Below are 22,677 nucleotides of genomic sequence, written 5' to 3' on the forward strand. Positions count from 1 at the left end.
CCGTAATAATTTATATGTATTCGAGGCTAGATACGCCTACAATCGAAGATGAGCGAAATCTTACTGGAACGTTAGATAACGATAGATAATGACGGTAGATAATAGGAATAATGGAAATAATGAGCGGTAATTTACGTGTTATCGACGAATACGTTTTTATCCACTCGAACGATCGTTCGGCTAATTTTTTTTTTTTTTATTGGATTGTAGCGTAGTATTGGACTTTATTTATGGAGTTATTACTTTAATAAGTGATCGTCTAGATAATATTTTCAAATTAAGTTATAGTAGAATCATACTATATTCATATACTCTGTTCAAATAATTTTTCTTAAGATTGCTGTAACCGGAAGTGGACGAAGCAATTGCTTAATTGGCAAGCTCATTTTCATTACGATGACAGCGTAGTAATCTTTTTTTACAATCATAGCTTTATGCATTATTTATTCGAATACTAATAAGTACAAGTATCGCGCATTGATTACATCTATCTCATTCGCTATTTTACGTCAATAATTTGAAAAGTTTATTTATGAAATACTTAGGAAAATTGTCCGTTCGTATCTTTTCACTGCGTCTGACTATACTCGTGACTATATTCCTGAAACGTACCCTATGATTTTAGTTAACAATGCACATCGACCTAAATATTTGGCACGTGAAAAAAAAAAAGAAATTTCACGTAAATGAATAAAGAGGTAGGTAAAATTCCTAGAACTTTTTGAACATCGCACGTATGTAATTTATTCATGTTACACGAAACGTAATCTCGCATTTCCCCGAGCGGTTTCGAGCGTCATCGCGGGACTTTCGTCCACGTATTTTCGGCACCATGCCACGAACGTCCTCCGTGTAATATGCTCCAAGTGCGTCATAATTAAAACAGACGAACCCCAAACACGTTGTGATGCACTCGAAAGCTCGTGACGATTGCGGAAGAAAGTTCTGACCGGTTAAGTTGCGGGACATAGTTTTTGTTTCTCATAGAATCTCTTCTTCGTTCGACGCGCCGGTGCGTACGCTAGATTTTTTATTTTCCTCTATCTCTTTGTTTTCATTTTCTTTTTTTTTTTTTTTTCATTTTTCGAAAGCAACACCTCCGTGCGTCAGACGCGTTTCACCGTGCGATTTTTCAAAGGTTGACGGTATGTTTTATACGTTGTAAAACAAATAAATTGTTATTCGCTTGTGACGTTGGATTTTACGTTAGAATACGAGATACGTAGAATCGTAGGTATTTATTTATTCGCGGCTAAAATTATTAAAATATGAAAATTTCTATCAGATATTCATTTTTGAACTTTACTATTCGGAATTCTTATATCTCTGATATTCTTTTTCCTGTCATTTCACAAAATTGGATGGAAATGTATATTTCAAGTTATTTTGAACGGTACCGAAATACTACGCCGAACAGTATCAGCCATAAAGAATATTATATTTTCGGAATATGATATTCACCGTCAGCAACTTAGACAGTACCAAAAAAAAGAAATGCAAACCTCAAATCTTTTTCATCGACATCGTTTCATCTACTCGAAAGTTTTATTCTTTATTTCTATACCACTGCTATTGTCATTCATCCATGACCTACTTTTTTTTTTCACGATTCCTTAGCGAATGATGTTTACTTGTCTGCAGTCATTCGAGATGTCTGGAATAGCAGAGGTAGAGGTGAAAAATCAGTGATATCGTTATCAAAAATCGTACACAACGGTGAATCGCAAATATGAAACGATGTACTTAAGATAGTAAGGTAGAAGGAAATAAGTACGTAATTGAACCGATGGAAAGTCCGAGTCTACCACGCTAGTCATTAGGATTATTACAACATCTAGTAATAGGATCAGGATATAATAGGATTACAGAGATTGATCTTTCTCGTGACGTATGTGAAGGAAACTTAAAGCTGACATATACCTATAGTTTCATTCGATATCATTCATTAATGATAACTGTTGAAACTCATTTCTCCCTTTAATCTTTAACATTGATTCAATTGCAATCCAAAGATTTCTAATTTACGGTAAATAAATGTTTCACAAGAAGACTTTCCCTTCGTTTTCACACGTTCCATCTTTTTTCTCTTCACCGGCCTGTTACGATCACGCTTTCCATTCTTTTGTAATTATCCTCACTTTTTTCCCTGTGCCAAGACTGAAAGCTATTTCTATACTCCGAGAAAGATTAAAATTGAAAAATAAAATAATAGATAAAATTGGAGCTCTCCCCAAGGTCCGCCGTCCAAGGGTTAATGATTAATTAGTGTTTTTTGCAACGTGTAACGCAGAAATTCAATGGAAAACAATAACGAAAAAATTCCCTGTATACCAGCGAAATAACGACGATCTAACGAAACAATAGGCAGACGGTCGATATAAGAATGTTCAGGGGGATGCATAAATAGATCCTTTTCTTGCATCGTGGTCGGGGTAGGTGGAGTAGGTCACGTAGGAAGGATGTTCGGCATGGTTTTGAACGTGGTTCCTACTCGCTTTCGGCACGGTCCTGCTTGACGTCATCGAATGACGTCAATCCAGGGTCCCACCAGGTTCCCCGGCCCTCCTTTGAGGCGCGTTTTATCGCGTCAACGTCGGGAAGACGCGTCCACCGCCTCCGTCACCTCGGCCCTCCGTGTCTCCGCCGACGCCTGCCTGATACGGTTAAACGAGTGAAATTTACGAAATGCCACCGCTCTGTTCTCGCCAGCCATCTGCAAATAGAATTGAAATCAACCTGAAATAACAAGGGACGTTTCTTAGGGAACAATATCCAACGAACGTCTGCTGGAAGAGAAAATATATTTGAAAGTATAGGAATGATTTGGGATGGGTCGTCTCTTCCGGTATTGGATATAGATATCATCTTTTTTTGGGAAGGTAATTTCGAGGTAAAAGATATGATAATATTTTGGGTTGAAGGGTGGTTTTCTTGGGAATGGTTGGATGGAACTGTAGGCGGATTACTTGGAAGCTTTTGTTGGTTGATGGTAAAGGTTGTTGAGTGGGAAGCAACTGATTAAAATTTAATTAGGAATCGGTCGTTTCTAAATTAATTGGAGGTAGAAAATTTAGGGGTGGGAAAGGTGAGAGGAGTATTACTATTACCACTACTGTTACTATTAACAGTGCCATTACCAATACTATTATCGTTACTGTTAAGTTAGCTAACGATAGTGATAATCCACTTGATCAGCCAGCGATAGGAACAGACATTAATAATTATTAGTACAACTATGTACTTCATAATAAATTCTACAATTATGTACATGAAAATTTAAATATCTTCTTTTCTTTTCCCCTTCGCGGAATTTCCTTATTTTGTAAGATTGTTTTCTTAACTAACTGAATATTTATCATAACCTAATGACAGATAATAATTTGTCAATAATTATGTAAGAACGGACGGTACTTTTTTATTTACACTACAAACAGAAGTAGTTCCATTGCATTGGAATGCTGGACGCGTATCATAATTAAGATGACTTGATAAGAATCACCAGGTCATCGTGAAACAGCAAATGAAAATTGAATTCATTACTGCTTTTCTTTCCTTTAAAGAACAATTTTTTCTTCATCTAGAGTACTAGATATTCATCGGAATTGCGCAACTAACAAGCGTTGTTAAGTAACGAAAAAAACGAAAGTGTAAATCGAATTTAAATGCGATCTCTTCATTTCGTAAAATTGTTTTTATTTAAAGGACTATCATAATTAAGCGATAAGAATATCTAAATAATTACTCAACGAATGGGGAAAGTAGAAACGATTACCGGTTCTTTTCTAAAGTAGAAAAAAACCCCGTTGAGAAAGTTTGTTTCGCTAATGTATTAAATATTTGACTACGAATTAACAATTGTCTAATAGAAAATTTTCTTTTACAATAGAGTATATCTTCTTGACCTAGATACATGATGGTTTTATAGAATCAATAAGAATTACCAGTAATCCGACAATTCGATGATAAGTATTGAAACTTTGATATAAAAAAAAGATTACTTCTTTAGATGTTGAAATTTATTTATTCATGGATTAACGATAAAAATGATGTTTATGCTTATTCCTATCACTTTTTATCATAGTTTGACAATCGATACCAGAAAAACTGGATTAAAGATGATAATAAATTCACTGATAATAAAACAGAAGAAAACAAAAAATAGAAAAAACTATTTCAAAAAATTGTGCAAAAATCGCTGAAAAGCCCCGATTTTATGGATCATTCTTATTTCAGAACATTGAATATTTATTTACATTTCTAAAGGATCTGAAAATTGGGGAAAAAACGATCTAAGAAAATAATTATTCAATCCTTCTTCAAATTTATTTGTCTTGAGTCATTCTGTGTCAGAGATTATTTATTTCAATGGGAATATAAACAGGTGTCGACAGAACGTAAAATAAGCAATATCGTAACTTAGAGTACAGGTATTTTAAAGTCAGAAATGGAATTTTGGAATAGCGAGGGGTGCGACCTAAGTTCCTGGGGGGAGCCAGGCTCTCCCTGGTCTGGAATTTCGGAATTCTGAAATTCCAAAAATAATTGGACGACTAGATTCGTCGCGGGGGCGACGAGGAAAATTTTCAATACGGCACTTCTAATTTCTCTTGTCGGGTAGATTTCATCCAAAATACCCTGTCTCGGCACGATTGTGACATAAGTTTGGATAAAGTGGGTACCGAAATAAATGGCAAGCCTGGCCGAGTTCTGACAACGGAGAAACTGTTAAAGTAGAGAAGATGGAGCGTAGGCGTGAGAACCTAGCCACGTGCGAATATTTCGAATATCGAATTTGAATCTGGGATCCTCGAGACTTCGTACCATCCTCGTAATCTGCCAACAAACTATCAGCTACGAAACATCTCAACAATCCAAGCTATTCGCGTTCCACCCCCTGAACGTTCGCATACTTCAAAATTAATAGTATTCTCAATTTCTTTATTGTATCGTTGCGTTATCAGAAAAACGAGAAAACTCTCCGATGAGATAACGCGTCCGCGTCAGCGAAAAAGTGCTTTTCCAATTGCAGAATGAAGCTCTCCAAGTGATTAGCCTTGATCCGATTTTTCTGAAGAATCTGCACATTAATTCGCTGTAATTTCAATAAGTTCCGACGATGTACCGAAAGAGCATTCATGCGAATCGAAATTGATATAAAAGGAAATGTAACAAATTAACAGAGCTCAGGAATAGATTTAGCTTGAACTTCTGTTTCGTGTATCAGCAGAATTTTTTATGGCTTCTTTTGAATTTTATTCCAATGTGTATTCTTAGAATATTAGCACATAAATTATTCTGCTTCTAAAAAATTATAAGTGATCTACTTTTGAATTTTAATATTGTTTTGTAACAAACTTCCTGAATAAAGTATTGGAAAAATAAGTTTATTCGATGAAATAATTGATCCATAATTAATATTTAATTGACGGCTACCTGAGACCGACCCAAATTTTCGGATACTCGAGTGCCCCTGTGTTCCTCAACCCTTCGTGCACGCTGGAAGGTAACGAGCTCGGTAGCGGTACATAAGGGCTTGGACAGTCCTAATGACCGACCAATTAGATGCGAGGAAAGTGTCCAGCAACTGGGCCGGTCCAATCACTGGGCCCGTTACTTCATTTCAGCCCCTGTGTAATTTAAAACGAAGCGTCCCTTCCAATAACAAGGTTATTTATATAACGCGCCGTGTAACACGCGCGACTATTTCTGAATATTCTTTTGTCCATAAAATTAGCCGCAAATTGGATAGGAACATTGACGAGGAGGCCACTTTTGTCGACGAGGCATTGTTATTATAATTATTCAGTACGGGGAAACAATGACGTTGCAAACGATTGTGCCACATCATCTATTCATCGATTGGAATTAATTTCGAAACGGAACTTTGCGAGATTCGATCGGTTCAATTTTTTTTTTTCTTTTCCTCATTCGCATGCATATTGCGCGTCATTTAAAATTGCACTCGAGAATTTTTGCTAATTACGCAAACGATATGACGCAGGTTCTCTAGCATCAATAGCCAACACTTGGAATTGGTCCACGTGAGGAGTGCCACGAAATTCAATGATTCGTCCACGTGTACATCGTCGATTAAACGTGAATCACCTTTCGTTATTGCCATTGATATTATCCTGATGATCCAATATCCGTGTTTTCAACAGACACGCCATAAAAATATTTGCCAATTTCTACATATTTCATTTGTGACCAGTAGGTTACGTGTTAACTTGCTGAGAATCCATGCCTGTGACTCAATTTTTGCACGATTCATCTTTTTTTCTTTTTTTTTCTTTGTTTCATTCTCATTTTTCATCCTCCTCTTCACTTGCAATTTATCAACACGCGGTCAAGTTTCATTAATTCATTTCTTTTACCTATTTTAATGAAACACTCATCGATTTATCACTTAATTAGATTTCTACTTAATGAAGTCTATTAATTCTCAACTTTTTGCTACCAGTTTCTTCTAATGTCTATTGTAATTATATCATGCCAATTTTCAGTTTGATTAGCCTGTGAATATTTCAAAGCCAAGAGTCTCGAATATCGAATTTTTTCTCTGACAGTCAACTCTCAGAGCGTTCATGTCAATTGCCGCGAAGGTAGTCTGACGTCAAAGTTCAAAATTGAGCAATTAGGGTTGCGAAATCTCGAAGAATTTTCTCCTAATTTGTGCACTAGCCTCTGAGTTGTATTTGTGCAAGTCATTTAACGCTCATGAACAATGTACATTGCTGTTCAAAACTATCAATTTATTCAATTTATCGAATAAACGATAAAAATTTCCAAATCAATTTGCTCAATTTCATTAAATGGAAAACAAAGAAAATTAACGCTTCTATAAACACGGTAGAAGAATCGAAGAAGATAAAATTGACACGATTGGAAATGTACCATGTCCTCGAAAACTTTTAGACAACACTGTACATTCACACTTGATGCGCTCGTATGATGAAAATTCGCTGCAAGGTTTACGACACGCTTCGCTCGTCGAGCATCAAGAAAATAATTATTGAGAAAGACCGTATGCCTTGTACATTGAGACAAGGTATTAAAAAAGAACAACCTTCGAATTTCTTCGTGGTTGTGTCAACCCAGTTGTCTGATTAAAAGTTAATACATGTGAACTGTGAGAGCTACAGAATCTTAGTGTTCACTAATGATCTTTGTGGTACATTCGTATTCCACTTCGAATAATAATTTAAAACATGATTTACTAATTATTTCTGGACACCCTGTGCATTGATACACGTGTAGCGTGACAGGTAAGTCTCGGGCCATACTGTACCGCTATTGTTACGACGTATGACATTATAGTGATATCACGCGAAGAGATGCGATCTCACGAGTAGCTCGAGCATGCACCGAGTTCGATCCACTCGCGTTAAGGGGATTGCACGAGGAAACGGAGAATGAAACCTTTCTGTACCTCTTTCGAGTACGTTGTACGAAAAGGTTTCCTCGAGCGTGACAGCGATTTATTCAATTCGAATTCCGGGGGCAACGTCTCTCCGCTAATCATTCGACGCTTCCCATTTCGGTGAAATAATTTAGCAACAACGCGACGTTCGAAAAAGAATAATAATTCTTCATAGAAAATTTCTATACATAGTCGTTTCTTTACGTAATAATTTGTAACACGTTGAATAATTTATAAGGATATATACAGCTGGTTTGTTGCTAACGACAAGAGCAAGGAAAAGCTAGCGTTCGTGCACGATGCTTTTTCGTGTACGTTTTAGGAAATGTATATAAAGAACTCGGTCTCGCTTGAACGTACATCAGTCACATGATGTTCAGCCTCGTGCGTTTTTCCTATTCCGAGCATGAAGTATTTGCGCAAATAGAGAGCAGATAAGGGAATTATGTAATTTCTGGGAATTTTCGAAAGTCCTAGACGCAAGGATGTTTCTACGCTCTGGCAATTTTCCTTTTTTTAATTTCCAGTGAAATTATTAAAAGAAATCTTATCAATTTCTTATCTTTTATATCCTTCAATTTTCTTCCACAGTTATTGATCCGGATGAAGCTAACATCTGTTTCACGTGTAACGATTAATATCCTAAAAGGAGTAGTTCTTTATAGAAAGGCCGATATCAGTATTATCAAGGAAAAATGTTCGCCACGACAAAAGGGTGTAATTCTTTCAGCTCCAACAGGCTGCCATTTTCCAATGACTCGAATCTCTGCAAGAACTTTTTCATATCCTTGCCTGTTTTCCGCTTTACTGCAACCAGTGTGAAATACGATGCCTTTTGTACCGTAGAAATTACGAGAGCAAGATATTTCGAAAAAGACGATACGCTTTTGTGTTTAACTGGAATGCAACGAGTGCAACAGATGCATGATAAACACGGAAAATCCTCGAGGTTGATTTGAATGGTGTGCAGTAAGGAAAACGAAGCAATAAAAGTATAATAAAATTAAACAATAAAACATAATTACAATTTTCGAAACAATACCGATGAGGTAATTACAATACGTCCATGTATTGCCGGAAGCAGTTACAGGGGAGATCGATGTCGGTGCTGCGAATAATGTCAGTGTTCTACATTTATCTATCATGTACTTACTTACTGGCAGTATGTAGCTTGGTGAATGATCATTTAACTCAGCATAGTACTTGAAATCATCATAGAGTGCGCCATAAATCAGCTTCAAAAAATTAGGTTTTGGACGACGTCGATATTTCAGATCTCTCCTAAGATGATGATCCTCTGCTTCTGAAAATATTGAAAGTTTTAATATTAGATTAGTAATTAAAAAGGGATCGAACACAAGAAATATATACACAATTATAAAAATACTTTATTAATAAAAGTAAATTTCATTTACAAATTCTTCCGATTGGAATAGACAAATGCGTTGATAGGAATGAGTAAATTGGGCGTTACAGAATATCAAAGTTATGTAAATCGACATAACAATATAAATATACACACTTTTCAAAACACTTAAGTGTACAAATATAAATTGACATCATTAATGTTGTCATATAATTCTGTTGTTTAAATAGACTTGAATAAATATTCATATATACTTAACACTTAACAACAGTGGTATACACGAACAAGAACTATTTCCCATTTGAAACATAACATTCTTAAATAAAATAAGAATATGCAAATATACAGTAATAAAGTAACAAGACCTGCCAAGAATTCTCCAATTTCTTTTTTTTCTTTTTTTGACTAGTAACTGATTTGTTTATAATAAACTAATTTGTTACAACATTTCGAGGAAGGCATAGTATGTACATCAAACGAAGTACATACTGATCTTTTAAATATACAGAAGCGAATAAAAATATGAATCTAATGTAATAATATTACAATTTTGATTTAATATCACATTAAATAAACAAAATTGTAATATTATTCCGAAAACAGTTACTACTATTTATTGTGCGCTTTGTCATTTGTACTTACTACACACCTAAACCATCAGGCACGCGTACATTAGTAAAGGTAATGCTAAATTATCAACTTGATTTGTTTGTGCTTCAATTAATGACAAAACGACGCTTGACCACAGGCTTCTCAAAAGTAACCAACCACTATCTATGTAGCCTATTTAAAAAAAATATTATTCACTTTCTTATCAATTTCCTTTGATATTATTATTTACCATTTAATTTATACGTACCCATAAACGCTAATAAACATATGAATCCAACCTGACTAAGAATACAAGCAATTGTGCCTTCAATAGACTTGTCTGAATTCCTCCACTTGTGGGTACCCCATTTGTAACCAACGAAACTGGCAGCAGTATCACCTATTCCAACTGATAAAATGCCACTGAGCAAAACTAACAAAGGGAGATTACTGGTAGGCATCCAAAGTGGGAAAGATAAACCACAGAATAAGTATAAAGGTGTCAAAGAAATTAAATGATCTTTCTCATCAGCAAACACAGAGAATCCTTGCTGTAATATTTCTCCAAGGGGTGGTATTCTTAAGTATCTTAGTAACTAAAAGTAAAAAATTATCAATTCACCTATACTTGTTAGTTCGGTTTTAAATAAATAAAAAATTAATATACCTCAAGAAATAGAAATAATCCCATAACAACTCCACTAGCAAAATACAGTAATATATGTTCATAAATTAAACCAGGTACATATACAAGTACTGCTAATAAGTGAAACATTTTTCTGATTGAAGTTGTTGCTTGATTGTTCAATAATATCTGATATGCAACAACAGCCACACCTAGCAATAAACATACAGCCCAATATCCAATTAAAATAATCTGTAACATTCATAGTTATTAAAAACAGTTTTGTGTTTATAAATATTATAAATTATAATCAGTATGTACCTTGCTTGTTTTATTAAAAATAAAATAAAACATCCAAACTATAGGATTTTGATCCAATATAATATGCATTACTGGTAAAACTACAATCAATAAAAGAGTGATTGTCATTATGTAAAAGTTTATAGTTGATTGAAACATTGGAAGGCAACTAGATATTAAACAAATTGCCATGACATATAACATTGCAACCTAAAAATGTATCAATAAATTATTAATTATATGTGATTCCATGATTTCTGATAAACTTCTAATAAAATACCTGTAATATAACTGTAACAATATCATCATCATGAATAGGAGGTAGATGGTATCTTAATGGCAAGTTTGTTACAGCAGACATTAGAAATAAGATACAACCATGCATAGTTGCTGTTGCTTCTCCAATTGTGAAACAACGAGGAAACATGGACATCAATTGAAGAACTCCCCATGTACCTAAGCTTCCTGCACCTAAGCCCCATATCACACTCACCAGTAATCCTGTTCTTATTTATCAATAAATGAAGAAATATAATTTTAATTAAAATCACATGTATATCTGTGTTTTCATATGATAAAAATTAAATAAATTCAAAAATACATTTACATAAAATAATAATCTATAAATTGATATACCTTTATTTGCTATTAGAAGATATAACATTGATGTTACTATAGCTGGTAAAAAATATATGACTTGAAAATCTCTAACTGTAACCATTTTTGTTGATAATTTTATGTATAAACATATAGAACTAATAACAAGACCAATTCCTGTGAGGCCTACAATGAGGCATATTTCAGAATAGCTATTATCTTCCTTTAATATAGTTAAAAATGCGCTTAAACCTACTAAGGTTCCAAGCCATAATCCACTGTTAGCTTTTGCCCTGAAAATATTTTGAATACCATTTAATACATTTTATTGAAAATAACCATTAGGATACATTGCGAGGTTAAGTCACATCGTTATGTTACATTCACATCGAATTTATATGAATAACAACAACGTACCGACATTCTATGCCATTATTTTTCAGGCTTTGTAATATTTTTTCTTCGAGATGCAAATATTTTTTTGTGAAAGTTTCCATTGTTTATCCAGTACGACTATACATACGTTTCTATATAAATGAGCAACCACACCCCCACACTTCTAACATGAACAGTATGCTTTACTCACTGGAGAGGTCACACTATTTCCTCTTGCATATCTTTTTCCTCTTACACATTATACAATACATAATAGATGCTGAAATTGCTTAAAGTACAATAGACTTAATTTTTATTATGTAATTCTTATTATTTTTCAATACAAAATGTATCCTCATTTTAAAATTAATACATTTGTATTGAATAACCACTTTATAGTTACGATACCATATGTTAAATTTTTCACGACAAATAAATGAAAGTATCGATATAATAATATTTATTCAACGTTTATAAAAATAACAAACTAATAAACATTAGAAACACAAAACAGTAGGCTATCGTTGCATATAATAATGATATATTATGACATTTAATTGTTTACAATGCATTTGTGCTAATTTAATAGTTAAACTACGATCGAAATGAATAAAAACCATACCGAACAATCACCAACTACAACATTAAATAGTTACCTTCATAAATACGAACATTTTCTTTATGATCTTTATTTCAATAACTGAGATAATTTATAACTATTAAATTGTACCCCAGCAGTAACTTGTATACTTTAATTTCGATGAGTTTTGACAAACGAGATCAATCCGTTTGTCGACGAATCATGGGTTGTAACTGGTCCATCACCCTCCAATTCAGGTTCAATTGCTTTTGCTAATTGCTTGCCTAATTCAACGCTATTCAGATAAAACTTAATAAATTTAATAACTGTTCACATGAAGAAAATTTGTGTACAAAAATCAAATTACTACTTACCCCCATTGATCAAATGAATTGATATCCCATATAATTCCTTGTACAAAGATTTTATGCTCGTACATCGCTTTAAAAATCAAATTATTTCTTTGAATAACATTCTAGTATAAGTATATCACAGTACATTAAATTTACCTATTAAAGCTCCAAGAGTGAAAGGTGTTATTTGTTTAACAAGAATGGTGTTAGATGGTCTATTTCCTTCAAACATCTTATGCGGCAATAATAATTGCACTTGTTCGGGACTCATTCCTGCTTTCTGCAATTCAGTTTTAGCTTCATTCTCATTTTTACCTTTCATTAAAGCCTCGGTTTGTGCGAAACAGTTCGCAAGTAATATTTTATGATGAAGAGTTCCTTGAACCTGTAATATTTCCATGCATTATTATTTGTCCCAATATTAAAAACGGAAACAGTGAATTTCAGTAATACCTGATTATGCGATTTTACTGGAATTATAAAGTCAGCAGGTACAAGTCTAGTACCTTGGTGCAGTAATTGATAAAATGCATGTTGTCCATTAGTACCTGGTTCTCCCCACACAATTGGACCTTAAGTATAATTTTGTAAGTATTAAATTTTAAAACTCGCATTTCCTTATAACTATCACACAATATTTAAAATACCTGTAGAATAATTTACAACAGTGCCGGCTCGTGTAACATATTTTCCATTACTCTCCATATCTCCCTGTTGGAAATAAGCAGCAAATCTATGCAAGTATTGATCATAAGGTAATAATGCATGTGTTTCGGCCTTATGGAAATTATGATACCATATACCAAGTAAGGCTAATATAACTGGTGCCTGTAAAATAACGTTCTATTAAATATATTATAATAAACCCATTTATTTTATTTCAAGATATACTTGCATTTTTTTCCAATGGAGCACTACAAAAATGTTGATCCATAAAATGTGCTCCGCTCAATAAATTTTCGAAATTTGCAAATCCAATGGCTAAGCAAATTGATAAACCGATAGCCGACCATAACGAATAACGTCCTCCAACCCAATCCCAAAATCCAAACATGTTTTTCTCATCAATACCAAACTCTTTCACTTTTTGCGTATTGGTAGATAATGCAACAAAATGAGATGCAACAGCTGCATCCTATGAAATGTAAATTTTACAATAAAATACTTACACTACTTATGTACATACAGAAATTATGTGCTTCTAATGTTTGCTTACATTTTTCAAGGCATTTAAAAGCCATAGTTTAGCAGAAGTAGCATTTGTGATTGTTTCCTGAGTGGTAAATGTCTTTGATGCTACTATGAAAAGAGTTGTTTCTGGATTCAATTTTTTTAGAGTCTCAGCTATATGAGTTCCATCTATGTTACTGACAAAATGAACGCGAGGTCCAATATGATATGCTTTCAATGCTTCAGTCACCATCAGTGGTCCCTACATACATACAGTATATGTGTATTATGTAGTATACACGCGCGTGCGTGCACACACATATCAAATACAAATTATTAAAAAATGTATCATTATATTTATATTACATACCAAATCTGAACCACCTATTCCTATGTTAACAACATCCTCAATTGGTTTACCAGTAAAACCTTTCCACTTTTTTGAAAGAACCTATGTGGAATAAAGAATATGCAGTTAATCCCATAAATTAAGAATGTATAGCATTTAAACTTTTACCTCATTGGTAAATTGTTTCATGTGCTCTAGCACAGCATTTACATCTGGCATTACATCCTTATTATCAACCAATATTGGCTTATTATTTCTGTTACGTAAAGCAACATGTAAAACTGCTCTGTTCTCAGTAAAATTAATCTTTTCTCCCTTGAACATAGCATCTCTTGCATTTTCTATTTCACGTGCTTTTGCCTTTAAGTTAATAAATTATATTAGTTATAAGAAGTAATTATCGCTATGAAAAATGTATAATATTCAAACATAATTGGAGAAGTAGAAACTTAATATAATCTAAAAACTTATATAATATTATAATATATACCAATTCCAATAATAACTGAAATGCTTCTTCTGTAAGACGATTTTTGGAATAATCAAGTAAGATTGGACCATCCTCAGGAGTAGGAATTTCTAGACTAATTAAAAATTATATGATCAATGACATTGTGCTGCATAATAACATATGAAAAAAAAACCGAATAACAAGTCTCAAAGAAAAATATAAAGTTAGATGATGTAAGCTATTTTAAGAAAAAAATAAGTATTTCAACAAACAGTAAAAAGAACTATTTATTTGAATCTTATAAATAAATATAGCTAAAGAAACATATTATTGCAGAAATTTAAATTTAGTTGTCAGTGAATTGCCCTCAAAAGGTCAAGTCAAGGTCATATGTCAAGGACTGACGAAAACTTACTTGAATTTTTCAAAGCGTTTAGGATTTTGCTGAAAGAGATCGTGTATTTTAATTTTCGATCCGTTAGCGTCGAAATACTGCTGCAATTTGTTCCATACTAGCTCAGTTGCCAATGCTACTTTCGCTTTCATTTTTTTAATTCAAGAAAACCGCGTCCGAACTTACAAAAATCCAAATACGGATCCCCGTGGCACGACTTACGTATATATATTACGTTATAAGACATGCCAACCTATTTACGTTTAAGCTAGTTTTCAATGCAGTTATTAACGAACGATCATCAACATTTTCATAAAAACAATAACTAAGGAACTTTTTTTTTTTGAAGTGCTTTATTATGTTTCTATAGCTACGTAATTTTATACGGTAAAGATAAAAATGCTTGTAATACATGTCGTTGTAATGGAACTCAGGGAGAGAATAATCTTGTAGACAACCTAGGGAAATTCTTCTGCTCTCGTGGTTAGATGGACGTTGGGAAAGCATGAATGAACTGTATTGAGTAACATAGGGTTCCCTAGGGAAAGGAGCATTACAGGGGAAGCAGAAATTCTCAAAACTTTATTTTTACAGAAAGGAACAGAATGCTCGTGCCCTGGGTATTACTTGCCGCGTTCAACTGGTGCTGCACCATGCGGTCAACTCTTGCAAAAGAATAGAAATCTATAAACGGCACCTGATTTAGCAAATGCAAGAACCGCAGATATTTGTGTCACGCGTGTCGATAAGTTATACAGCTCCATTACCACTTGGAGGTATACTTTGCAATTTCAAAGGCATAGTTGCTGAAAAAATATAACAAATATAAAATAGAAAAATAAAGGACAAATCTCGCAGCCAATTCGCTCGTATTATTTGTTACATAATTAATAAATGCACCATAAAAATAATGATGCATTTATTAATTATCCACCAAATAATAACGATTGCCCAGGTCTCACCACGAGGAGGTTGCTGCGGGCGGAGACCCGCCCTGTCCTCATCCCATCCACCCTCCATTTATGCAAATTTTTATTTACAATTAACAATATCATCCTCTTGATGCACATTTGCAAAACGCTTTTCATTGTTGTGCAAACGAACAGCAAAAGGAGCATTATTCTATTCACTACCTGCCTATCTACTTGTCTACTTACATTTTAATCCTACTACATTTTTTTTTATATTGATTACAGATCTGTAATTAATAAATATGCAATTGCATATTTGTCATACGTACGTATAAATACTAAGAATACCTACTTAAACGAGCGCTCGTAATCATCTTAAAAATACACTTAAATATAAAACTTAAATCTAATTAAACACTGCAGTGCTTAAGGCTACTTATTATATACTTATTTTCAACCAGGCTATATAAAAATGTAAAGGGATATAAATGAATACCTATAACAAATTTGTTGGTTTTCTTATCCTTATCAAGACACTTCCTGAAATAAAATAAAAAGAATTAGACAATTTTCAAAAATAATCAGTTCTTCCTTTTTCAATCGTTTTCACATCATCTTAATTAGATTCACTGAATTCCATCTTTCGATCATAGATTTTATATCAAATTTCTTCCAGCTCAAATTATCAATTCATACTTCCTATAAATGTACTTCTCTGTAACAGAAACTTATTAATTGAATCCATACAAAGTCAAAAAAACATTTAATGGCTGAAAAGAAGAGGCATTAGTACAAATAAAATTTTACAAAAATTGGAGTAGTTGTTAATAACTCATTTCCAATGAAAAGAGGAAAAATCAATTGGATTTCAGTACCAAAATAAAGAAAAAAAAGATTTAGAAACGTATAATGTCATTAAATAAATGATTTGAGTTAGGAACATTAATTATTTCATTTTATCAAACTTAATACTCGTTCATTCATCGATAAATACTATGCAATTTTTAAATTGAAATAATTGTATTTTATTGCAATGTACGTACAACCATGACTCTACCCAACTTTATTGCATTATATTATTCAATACACCTTTATAGTGCAAGTTTGTTGTAAATAGTAAAACTAAAACAAAATCGCGATTGGACTTCAGTTTACAGGAAAAGAATTTAAAAATTTATAAAAGAACACTACTTTAATTAGCTTTTCCGTAAGCTTGAAACTAAACATCGCGATCAAAAATTAAAATTGAACAACTTCAACAACGATCATCCACTACATTTGTTTAAATAAAGTAAAATAAAAATTTAATAAGTTATCTCGAATGAACAAATATTCCTTGAAATAAATTATCACCAATCATCAAAAAATAAAATGAATTTCCATTTTAAATAAAACTTTGAATAAAGTTCTCTTTAAAACTTTATCGTATCTAATAATATTCTGAAAACATTAAATTCATATATTATTTAACAGTATTTCCAATAACCGAATGCTCAAAATTTTCAAAATTAAAAAATGGAAAGAAGAAAAAATGGAGGCGTAGCAGTGGGAGGGAGGGTACAGGGGAACCTGAAAAGAAAAGTTTGACTGCCCATAAGAGCAATCCCTAAGCAAACCCTATAAAACAAACCGAAATCACACGCAACACTAATTTCAAAATTGCAAACATTCTGAACTATGACAAAACACCGGCTGGCAACGAAGGGTCTCACGCCCCCTAGTCTTACGCCAGACGCTACATACCACCCACCCCGCCTGGACGTCGTAACGCCAGGACAGAGTGCACCCCTTCGCTAAGTGCGCTACCCGCCCGTCCAACACGTTGCATCCAACGGTGTCAGATTGACGGACGCTCATAGTATAGACAAAAGGACTGCAGTTTAGAATATGGTAACATATTTTCATATGTTCCGTATTCTAAAACTGCGCCTGCAAAGGCCTAGTAATGCATGGGTTTGTCTCCCATGAGATGGTGTTCACGGTCTCAGGCCGCGGAATCCTTAAAAGGACTCCCACCGAATGTGAGTCATAGTTACTTCCACTAATTTAATAACAATCGCGAATTCATTCACAACACTAATTTTATTAATTATATAATATGTACAAAAGCGTACGCGTGAAGGCTGCTCCATTATGCGCAACGCTAAGCTGAAAAAAAGAGAAAAAGAAAAAACGCGAAATGTAACGCAACACTACTCAAATCTACCGAATTTTGTAAGACGCAACACTAATCTAAAAAAGGGGTACAGCCAATCCACGGCTGTACCACGGCAGCTGGTCCATAGCTGCCTTATGGACCATGGCAACTCCACTGGATCGTTTTTGGGCATTTCTAATGCAAAACGCGAATATTCATTACCGCAACACTAATTAGCAGGGAACTCTATAAACTAATGCAAATCAATCGCGTATTTATAAGTCGCAACACTGGGAAACAATCGCGCTAATGTCATTCGCAACACTATCTTTAACAGACATGCAATTAAAATGCAGAAAAGGGGGATTCTGAAACCGTGAATTTTTTACTCGCAACACTAATTTCATTAATTATATAATATGTACAAAAGCGTACGCGTGAAGGCTGCTCCATTATACGCAACGCTAAGCTGAAAAAAAGAAAAAAGAGAAAATGCGAACTGTAACGCAACACTACTCAGTCAAAAATACCGAATTTTGTAAGACGCAACACTAATCTAAAAAAGGGGTACAGCCAATCCAAGGCTGTATCACGGCAGCTGGTCCATAGCTGCCTTATGGACCATGGCAACTCCACTGGATCGTTTTTGGGCATTTCATCATATATCGCAACTCTAATGCAAAACGCGAATATTCAGTACCGCAACACTAATTAGCAGGGAACTCTATAAACTAATGCAAACCAATCGCGTATTTATAAGTCGCAACACTGGGAAACAATCGCGCTAATGTCATTCGCAACGCTATCTTTAACAGACATGCAATTAAAATGCAAAAAAAGGGGATTCTCAAACCGTGAATCTTTTACTCGCAACACTAAAGCAATGAACATTAAAAAGCAAAACTCTAAAAAATCTTAAAGCAATCAATATTGAAAAGTTAAATTCTATTTTAAAGCAATGCAAGAAAGAAACGCGATATTTAAAGTTCGCAACACTAAATGAAAATCGCGATAATCATGCATACATAACATTAAATTGAACCGTGATCGATATTCATTCGCAACACTAAATTGAACCGTGATCAATATTCGCAACACTAAATTGAAAACGCGATTTGCCCAAAATCATGGGGGTCACGGGCCCCCTCTTCTCCTGAAATTACAAAACTACAACTACAGGCAAGCACAGTGACAAAGTAGTAACGATAATGATTTCCCATCCTTTTTTCCAAAAGGATGCAAAATCATTAGTAGTTCCCCTCTTGAAAGACAGTTTGTCAGGGCGCTTCGGCATATAGCCTTTTCTTTCTTCGGGCGGTCCACCCACCTGAAACTTATATCTAAAGCTCGAGACTTGCAAATTCGCAAAACAAAAGAAAAAACAATCAACAAAAAAGAAAAATCGCGAAACTCTAATTGACACGTGGACGAAAAAGGACTTTATATAAGTCGTTGTTCGTGCACACGTGCCGTGCTCGAGCAGAACTTGTGCGTTTCGTGCCATCGCGATCGCGTATGACGACTTATGAAGTCGCCAAAAATTTGAAAAATTGTACAGATAGATCAAAGGCGAACGGCATACTCCATTCGTATCGATCGTATCGTCAATTCTTCAAATATATTCCAGGTACAGGTTGATCAGGCGAAATCGCGCCTACCCGACCAAGAGACTGTGACAACCTGTCCCGGCCCTACCTACTTACAATCTACCACACACACCAGAAGGTTTACTACCTACCTACCTAACGCTATATTTAAAAAAGGCAAAATCACATTCTCACAAAAATTCATTCCACGACCCCCATACACTCCACCCGGGCGCAAGAACCTACACTAGAGAGAACGTCCCGGGACGCCTCCGTCACCCGAGTTTCATCTCACATCACACTCTACGGTACGTACCATTTTTCACTGAAATCGTCTGGCAAGGCTAGCAATCATTGCGTATAATGATAATTACAAAATTTAATTAACTACTTTGATATAGAATATTTCATAGTAATGGTAATAATCATGGTAATAGTAATGATAACAATAGTATTTGGTTTATACGTTCATCGTACATCTTGTTGAATAAAATATTATTTCAAATTAAAAGTAAATGAAAAAGTTATTAAACCGACGCAATCCCACAGCCTAAAAACACACACACCATATGTGGAAATTACGTCGTGCACGATATACTAACACAATGCCAGCCGCTTATTAATTATTATTCTTATGAACTAGGTCATCGTGCCCATTGCCTCTACCCATCCAAGTAGCACCTGGGCACGTGAATGGGCTTTGGCAATAAACACGGAAGGGGTTAAACCTGAAAATCCTGATCTACAAACATGATTAGTACATAAAACATCTAACGGGCTAATATTTCATGATTTTAATAAAAGTGACTCGACTTTGTAAATATAAAGCTTTAAGAACAAATACTGAAAAAAAAAAAAAAATAGAGCAACTATGACGCAAACATGGTGCACTGCTAATATCAGCTGGCAACGAAGGGTCTCACGCCCCCTAGTCTTACGCCAGACGCTACATACCACCCACCCCGCCTGGACGTCGTAACGCCAGGACAGAGTGCACCCCTTCGCTAAGAGCGCTACCCGCCCGTCCAACACGTTGCATCCAACGGTGTCAGATTGACGGACGCCCATAGTATAGACAAAAGGACGACAGTTTAGAATATGGTAACATATTTGCATATGCTCCGTATTCTAAAACTGCGCCTGCAAAGGCCTAGTAATGCATGGGTTTGTCTCCCATGAGATGGTGTTCACGGTCTCAGGCCGCGGAATCCTTGTAACTAATTTGATTAATTAAATAATACATAGGAGTGAGATTAAAAACCAAAAGGATTCCCACCGAATACTAGTCAGTGCATCGTCATATTTACTCTCGCGCTGGAAATTTTTCGCAACACTAATTTAAGAAATGCAAAATTCTAATAAAAAAGAATTTAATGTCTCTAATTCAATATTCTTTGTAGTGAAAACAGAATTTATTGTGAAAATTAATAAAACATCCTCGGGCGACTCCCTCCTCAGAGTGAATTTTCAAGAATACGCAAAATGTGTTGAAATAGGTCACTCTGACTTGGAAATCTACCCGTCACGAATTGTCTTCTTGCACATAAATTGTTCATTTTTTCGTGAACGTGTAAATAAGTTAAACTTCGCTATTGATTGAATGAAATTTTAAAAGATTCTCAAATTATATTTGAATTTATAATGTACAAAATGTAATTAAATCAATATAATAGCATCATTAATATGTATATCTAGTATACATATTACATAATACTATCAATATTATATTGCTTTGAACTATCGCAATAATTAAGTCAGATAGTACTTCTCTATTACAGACAAACTAAATAAAATTGTTTCGGTATTAAAATATTCTAATTCCACAGTTAAGAACATTTAAGAGCATTCATATACTCATATATTTCATAAATATCTATTGCAATATGTGGAATTGAAATGATATTAAAATGCGGAGTACAAGAAGACCTAGCCTAAACTAAATGAAATGAAACAATAAAAATGTTACTACTCATGGGTATAATCATACCCATGGTCACTATGCTTGCTAACTACGTATACAACTAGTAACCCGTGTCGATTCGGACCATTCGTCCTACGACATGATTGGGCACTAGAGGGACCATAAAACATGCGACTCACCGTTCGCAGATATACTCTTCTTCCGACAGTCAAGTAGGAGGATGGACAACACCAGGTAGGAGGCTGCCTTGTAGGAGAAGATTCATCTGTAACAAAAAAAGAAGAATTACGGTTAATTTTGCAAATTATCGGTTTTTATTCTAATAAAATTATATATAAGTTTCGATTTTATAAAGTATTAGCAATTTAAAAAAAACTCTCAGTTATCAAGTTTTGAAATTGTAAATCACTCTATTTTAATAAAAAGCAATTAAGTGACGTACCAAGACGGAAGTCGTGAAGAAAGCCATCATCAGGATATCCAGGGACTCGGCTAAATCAAAAAATTCATCTGTAACAAAAGAGAAAAGAATTACGGTTAATTTTGCAAATTATCGGTTTTAATACTAATAAAATTATATATAAGTTTCGATTTTATAAAGTATTAGCAATTAAAAAAAACTCTCAATTATCAAGTTTTGAAATTGTAAATTATTCTATTTTAATTAAAAGCTATTAAATAAAGTAATAAGATACTTACACTCTTTCCTTGTGGAGCATCACCCAAGACTCCTCTTCAGTGGTGCCGTGACTCTAATACCGGATATATCGAGCAATTAAAAAAAAAAAATTAAAAATAAAAATAAAGATATAAAGTACTAGTAACGCGACCGTGAATAATTTTCGGCGAACAATTGTAGACTCTACTTTCGCGATGGAAAAAGGTAAATCAGAGCCGCGATGCTCTAGAAAATATTTTATAATACGCATCAAACACTGACTCTACTTTCGCGTGATTCCTAATTGTACAAACGCAACTCTATTCAGGGCCAGTTCACCCTTGAAAAAATCAAAACATGTTCGTACAAACACTGACTCTACCGACCGCCTTGCGCGCGGTCACAACAATTCCTGGAAGAAAAGATTAGCGAGGAGGTTGGGGATGGGTGGAAATATGTGTACAAAAACAACATTCTTTCTATTGAGCATTCGTTATGGAAACACTGTTATATGTTTATTAATGACTTGTAAATGAAAATATCTGTGTTCGTAAAATATCTTCAATGAACACAAATGTTGTTGAAGCTGAATATTGATTCTAGATTGAAATGAAATGTTTTAAATAACTGTTGATAATTATTTCAATGAATATTACATCGATAGAAAATCATTTTGTAATAAAGATAACAGACTATTCTATTAAAGTAGAGGATTTCCGTTGTTAAGGTTGTAAGCATACCAAAAATTGTTGAAAATTGTATTACGTCATGATTTATAAATTATCTAAATTCTTTTCAATAAATGAAGTCCGAAAATTAATTAGCATGTGACTTATTAACGTGATTCTATTTCAATTGAAACTTGCACCGAAAACTGTATATTATAATATAAT

The 22,677-nt window shown here is 34.1% G+C and overlaps 2 protein-coding genes across 2 annotated transcripts; both read right to left on the reverse strand.

The window, feature by feature from the left end:
• Positions 1-8,788: 8,788 nt before the first annotated feature.
• LOC114880449 (dolichol kinase) lies at positions 8,789-11,628 on the reverse strand. The gene is made up of 7 exons (XM_029196459.2): positions 11,317-11,628; positions 10,939-11,192; positions 10,583-10,803; positions 10,324-10,512; positions 10,045-10,254; positions 9,646-9,973; positions 8,789-9,569 (listed from the first exon to the last, which is right to left on the reverse strand). The coding sequence occupies exons 1-7, from the start codon at positions 11,394-11,396 to the stop codon at positions 9,436-9,438; spliced, it is 1,416 nt and encodes a 471-aa protein (XP_029052292.2). The 5' UTR covers positions 11,397-11,628; the 3' UTR covers positions 8,789-9,435.
• An 89-nt stretch (positions 11,629-11,717) lies between these two features.
• LOC114880448 (glucose-6-phosphate isomerase) lies at positions 11,718-14,802 on the reverse strand. Its single transcript, XM_029196458.2, has 11 exons — positions 14,593-14,802; positions 14,217-14,310; positions 13,895-14,086; positions 13,748-13,828; positions 13,424-13,639; positions 13,103-13,342; positions 12,855-13,035; positions 12,661-12,779; positions 12,364-12,592; positions 12,229-12,295; positions 11,718-12,149 (listed from the first exon to the last, which is right to left on the reverse strand). The coding sequence occupies exons 1-11, from the start codon at positions 14,721-14,723 to the stop codon at positions 12,026-12,028; spliced, it is 1,674 nt and encodes a 557-aa protein (XP_029052291.1). The 5' UTR covers positions 14,724-14,802; the 3' UTR covers positions 11,718-12,025.
• Between the last annotated feature and the right edge of the window lie 7,875 nt (positions 14,803-22,677).

The sequence above is a fragment of the Osmia bicornis genome, chromosome 6 (genome assembly GCF_907164935.1).
Source record: "Osmia bicornis bicornis chromosome 6, iOsmBic2.1, whole genome shotgun sequence".
Classification (NCBI taxonomy): Eukaryota; Metazoa; Arthropoda; class Insecta; order Hymenoptera; family Megachilidae; genus Osmia; species Osmia bicornis.